This window comes from Drosophila mauritiana, unplaced genomic scaffold (genome assembly GCF_004382145.1).
Source record: "Drosophila mauritiana strain mau12 unplaced genomic scaffold, ASM438214v1 Y_27, whole genome shotgun sequence".
In the NCBI taxonomy this organism is placed as follows: Eukaryota; Metazoa; Arthropoda; class Insecta; order Diptera; family Drosophilidae; genus Drosophila; species Drosophila mauritiana.
In genome coordinates, this window is record NW_022881573.1 from 160,629 (window position 1) to 166,410 (window position 5,782).

General features: G+C 35.9%; 1 protein-coding gene and 1 long non-coding RNA gene across 2 annotated transcripts; both read right to left on the bottom strand.

Moving 5' to 3' along the window:
- Positions 1-440: 440 nt before the first annotated feature.
- Positions 441-846, bottom strand: LOC117150062. Its single transcript, XR_004460647.1, has 3 exons — positions 617-846; positions 534-560; positions 441-476 (listed from the first exon to the last, which is right to left on the bottom strand). It is a non-coding gene; the product is annotated as an uncharacterized LOC117150062 (long non-coding RNA).
- Positions 847-3,785: 2,939 nt separating this feature from the next.
- On the bottom strand, positions 3,786-4,932 carry LOC117150067 (WD repeat-containing protein on Y chromosome). Its single transcript, XM_033316920.1, has 2 exons — positions 4,738-4,932; positions 3,786-4,676 (listed from the first exon to the last, which is right to left on the bottom strand). The coding sequence occupies exons 1-2, from the start codon at positions 4,905-4,907 to the stop codon at positions 4,013-4,015; spliced, it is 834 nt and encodes a 277-aa protein (XP_033172811.1). The 5' UTR covers positions 4,908-4,932; the 3' UTR covers positions 3,786-4,012.
- Between the last annotated feature and the right edge of the window lie 850 nt (positions 4,933-5,782).

Consider the following 5,782-nt stretch of genomic DNA (forward strand, 5'->3'; position numbering starts at 1 on the left):
AATCTCCACTCACTTGTCCAAGCGATTGCGATTTAATGTATTTATATTTATTTATAAACGGGATAAGTGCATTAATTAATGCATGCAAATTTGAGCTTTTTCAATAGCTGTTGCAAAAAATAAAGAAAACCGAAGAAAGACATGCAAGACGATAATGTTACCAGTCCATGTCACTGTCTGTAATCTAAGCCTACAAAAAATACTAACTACATATTAATACTAACTATGTCCAAGCCCCAAACTCACCCCATGCAATGTTAAACTCTAAAATTCAAATTATTGTACCTACATATTGCATATATTGTTATTAAAGGCAAAATAAATTGTGGATGGGAACAGAATTCATTACTCCACCAGCAAAGATAAAAAAAGGGTCTCCTAATTAGTTACAAAACGTACCTAAAAATTAATGCAATCATAAAAAGCAATTATAATACTCACCTCCAGATTAGCTTTCACCTAATGTACCTAAAAAACTAAAACAAAAATTAATGCAATAATTATATAAACAAATAAATTAGAAATATACTTACCTCCATATTACCTCCCACCAAATGTACCTGAAAAAACACAAAATAATACAATCATAAAATCAAATAACAAATTTAATACTCACCCAATTTCTAATTTTACATCCATTTCCATGGCCCCCCTATAGTCACCTCAGCAATGTTAAAGCTCAGTAATGTAAATTATTGTACCTATTTATTTCATTCGATTGAATCAAAGGTAAAATAAATTGTGGATTTGGAACATAAATCATTCTGTCTTGGTACTTCCATCAGAAAAGTGAAAAAAAAAATTTTTAATAATAAACGTGATGCATAATCGATTGCAAAAACACCTAAATTTTTATTGGCACTAATTTCAATGCCAACTATAAATTCTGAAATATTGTATAGAGTTAATATGTTTATACTGATGTGTTAATACAGAAAGCGATAAATGTGGTCCCATTTTGTCTTTCGTTTATCATTGTTCTTACTATGTTTCCTTAACATTCTTTGTAGGATTTACTCAACCTACGAAAAGCATCACGTTAACGACTTAAAGGAAAGAACAAACTACGATTGCGACGCATGGCTGGAACTAAAATCTAATGGTAAAAGATTTATTTATAAACGGTATAAGTGCATTAATTAATGCATGCAAATTTGAGCTTTTTCAATAGCTGTTGCAAAAAATAAAGAAAACCGAAGAAAGTTTGTTTATATTACGACACTGTTTATTTTGCGAATTGTTTAAGGCAGCTAAGGCCTAAGCTAAGTCTTTTCCGAAACACGACGAATTGGCAATTGGCGGGGCAGACAGCCGAAATGCAGCGCCCAAGCTTAACGTAGGTAGCTAACAACAACAAACAAGGAATGAGCGCCGTACAGATAATTGCGTGCGAGAACAGCGGTTTGAACTATGGGCATCGCAACTGCTACCACTGACTAATTTGGCTTATAATATTAAATAATATGAGATTAGTCTACTGCACAGTTTTGGCGGCTGCATGTATCGATACCTCAGTATCGTATCATCAACGAATTCTCCGCTAACCTGTAATTAAAGGAAAATAAATAAGAATTTGTTACAAAAATTACTCAAGCGCATATAGATAATAACAAACCGGGCAGACAAAGTAGCAGATGCTAATAGACGGCTCCATCCTGCTGATGACAAGCACGCAGCTCCAGCTTCCAAGACTACAACTATTGATACAAGGGAACACAACACAACTCTTACAAAACGTACCTGAAAAGCAAAAAATTAACGCAATTATAAAAGCAAATACAATACTCACCCCAGACTAGCTTCCTCCTTAAGTACCTGAAAAGCAATAATAAACGCAACTATATAAACAAATATACACAAATATAATACTTACCTTAAATTAAATTCCACCCAATGTACCTGAAATAACAAAAATTAATGCAATCATAAAAAACAAATAACATATATAATACTTACCAAATACTAATTTTACATCCATTTCCATGCCTGTATCGTTGCGGCGGCCCTCTGCAACAAATCTTGAACCGGCGGCTCCAAGCTGCCAATCCTGACGCTATGGCCACAAGACGCGGCGCACCTGGCTTCTCTCGTTGATCGACCGAGCTGCAATCCCCACAGCCGACTTCTCTGCCACAACGAGACGAACTCCACCACCTTAATGCCAGCAGCTCTATAAAAATGCAATGACAGTTGTGCGGGATTATTGTTCGAAACTCCTCTTCATGACGACCGCCAAAATTAACTGCAAATAAAAGAACTCATCAAATAATTGCATAAAACTGCCACTGACGATACAATAGATCTTCACCAAATGACGGCGGCGCGGAATGCTGCAACCGAGAACAAATCACCTGCAACAACGGCTGGACATACTTGTGGCAAGTGGCGCGCTCCCAACGGCCGCAACAGACCACAGTCAATATACAACAAACACCTCCTGTGATAACTCCTAAGGCTCCCAGCGACTTGGTGCTTCCGTCCTTCCGGCGGGGGTACCCGAAAAGAAATAAAATAAGCAATGTTAGTCTGAAATTTTTATGTTTTTTGTAAAAATATTTCATTTTAAAACTGTAAACAAAACGTGATACAAGTGCTCTTAGATTCTTATAGTTTTGTTTATTGAAATCTAATACTTTTGTTTTCGTGATTGCGAGTCCGAGCTTTGAACGTGGGGACATGACGATGGGGTGAGGGCTTAGGCAAGGAATGTTTAAATTACGGGACGGATGTTTAGTCTACCAGTGGGTGACTTATTTGGAGTTGGGAATTTTCCACTCAACCCAATCTTGAGGATCATATTATTCTTATCTGGAATCCATTAGATACATCCGGAGTAGTGTAGGGTGTATTTGGGTGTGCTGTGTAGGCAAGTGCTTAAGTCTTAGGGACTTATGGATATGTCACTATATATATGCACGTGGGTGCTTTTTATTACGCATACACTTGGGCTTGATTGTATATGTACACATTGTAACGGAGTGCTACAATGTGCTTGTTTGTTATGAATATACAGTACAGTGATTAACCGATATGTGTGCATATTTTTTATTTTTTGTAAAATAATTTCATTTTAAAAATGTTAACAAAACATGCAAGACGATAATGTTACCAGTCCATGTCACTGTCTGTAATCTAAGCCTACAAAAAATACTAACTACATATTAATACTAACTATGTCCAAGCCCCAAACTCACCCCATGCAATGTTAAACTCTAAAATTCAAATTATTGTACCTACATATTGCATATATTGTTATTAAAGGCAAAATAAATTGTGGATGGGAACAGAATTCATTACTCCACCAGCAAAGATAAAAAAAGGGTCTCCTAATTAGTTACAAAACGTACCTAAAAATTAATGCAATCATAAAAAGCAATTATAATACTCACCTCCAGATTAGCTTTCACCTAATGTACCTAAAAAACTAAAACAAAAATTAATGCAATAATTATATAAACAAATAAATTAGAAATATACTTACCTCCATATTACCTCCCACCAAATGTACCTGAAAAAACACAAAATAATACAATCATAAAATCAAATAACAAATTTAATACTCATCCAATTTCTAATTTTACATCCATTTCCATGGCCCCCCTATAGTCACCTCAGCAATGTTAAAGCTCAGTAATGTAAATTATTGTACCTATTTATTTCATTCGATTGAATCAAAGGTAAAATAAATTGTGGATTTGGAACATAAATCATTCTGTCTTGGTACTTCCATCAGAAAAGTGAAAAAAAAAATTTTTAATAATAAACGTGATGCATAATCGATTGCAAAAACACCTAAATTTTTATTGGCACTAATTTCAATGCCAACTATAAATTCTGAAATATTGTATAGAGTTAATATGTTTATACTGATGTGTTAATACAGAAAGCGATAAATGTGGTCCCATTTTGTCTTTCGTTTATCATTGTTCTTACTATGTTTCCTTAACATTCTTTGTAGGATTTACTCAACCTACGAAAAGCATCACGTTAACGACTTAAAGGAAAGAACAAACTACGATTGCGACGCATGGCTGGAACTAAAATCTAATGGTAAAAGATCCCGGGCTCCTAATGTGTTTACGTTATGCGTGTCACTTTCTTTATCAGATCGCCGACGTGACGGTTGCTTTATATTTATCGCAGAACCACTCACATCTACTTTTCCCTCTACTGGGATATAGTGGTCCATATAATTCTCAGCTTGGACACGGCTAACCACCGCTGGCGTTGGAAGGCGCTCCAACATTTCAGTGGAATGCACCTTCAGTTGCGTAAAAACAGCAATATAACTTTGTGTTGTATCCAGTTCTATATGCTGATCTAAAACCGACCGACCAGGTAATTCGAAATGCTTTCCCACTATTGGTTCTTTAACAGGCTTGTCGAGAAGTTTTCTTAACTCAGTTGCATCCTCCGTTTGACCGGTGTCTTCCTCCCGATCTTCAACTGCCTTTCCCTTGGATATCTTTATACTTGTCTCGGCTTGTATTCCCGAAATTACCTTTAGAGTTGTTGAGCTGGCCACTTTTTTAATATCTGGGGGCATTCGATACAAATGGTTATCGTCACCAGCGCGTTCAAAGGGCGTAAGCCTTGACCATGGTAAAACGGTACCAAGTGTTCCCAAGTACCGACCACCTTGGGTCCAAAGCCGGCAGGAGTAATCATGGCTTCCCCTAAAAATGAAAATGCATTAAAAAAGACGATCAAATCGAACTAAAATTAAAAGATTTTTACGTAAATATAATTTTTGGTAGATTGATGAAGGCTATAGAATTTATAGCTTTAAGATGACCTTTATAGGAACTGACTAAAAGGGGCTCTGCTTGATTTCGAACCGCTCGCTTGGCTCTAGTCATAAAAAGTTCTTTCCTAAGAAATATAAACTCCAGACGTAATTTTGGCATGCAAACATGTATTTTCTCAGACTCTGGAACACTAAGAAGAAAATAATGATTAATATTCAAAATGATAAGTAAAATGTAGATAGAATGTAGAAAGTTCTTATCTATAATACAGCAATCAGATACCCGTTACTCATCTACTGTGAATGTGAACTCGAAATTTCATAATTTTTCTGGGATATCGATAGATATCGGGGAATAAAATGAGAAAAAAATTGTTTAAAAGTTTGGGAGTGACCGTTTTGGGGCGTGGCCCCAGTGTTTTTGGTATACAGATAAAAATTGGAATGACAAGGAAAAAATAAAACGTTTTATAATCAACACAAACGTTTAGATCTCAGGATCTATAAAACCTAGAAGGTCAAGATTAAGCATATAGATTCTAGAGACAATTAGTTATAAAAAAAAAAAAAAAAAAGAGACAAGCGCAGCGCCACTCATACGCCCACAAACAGCATAGAACTGCCACGCTCACACATTTGAAAATTCATTTGATGTAAATTTCTATCGATCTGTCAAACAACTTTTTTCCACGCCTACTATAACGCCCATAACGCCTACTACACGCCCAAAACTGCCAAGACCACACTTTTGCTGTTGTGATAGTTTTCAATTATTTTATAAGTCTTGTTAATTTCTATCTATCTACCAAAAAACTTTTTGCCTGTAGATTTTAAGCACTTTCACCCAAAGTGACATTACGGCTTCGGGATGATTATGGAGGAGCGTGCAAAATGTCTTCCCATGAAGCAAGTGCCGTTGACCAGTGAGGAGAGTATTCCCCAGCAGGAATAAAGGTAAAGGCTATGGTGGTAGACCAAGATATTGCTGTTGCTGTTGGCTACACCAAATCAAAGACACTAGAATAACAAGATGCG

Bases quoted from the DNA above. Each gene is read 5' to 3' on its own strand.
- LOC117150067 (XM_033316920.1), bottom strand. From the start codon at position 4,907: ATGCCAAAATTACGTCTGGAGTTTATATTTCTTAGGAAAGAACTTTTT. The intron at 4,677-4,737 runs GTAAAAATCTTT...TTTCATTTTTAG, and splicing joins CTACCAAAAATTATATTTAC to GGGAAGCCATGATTACTCCT.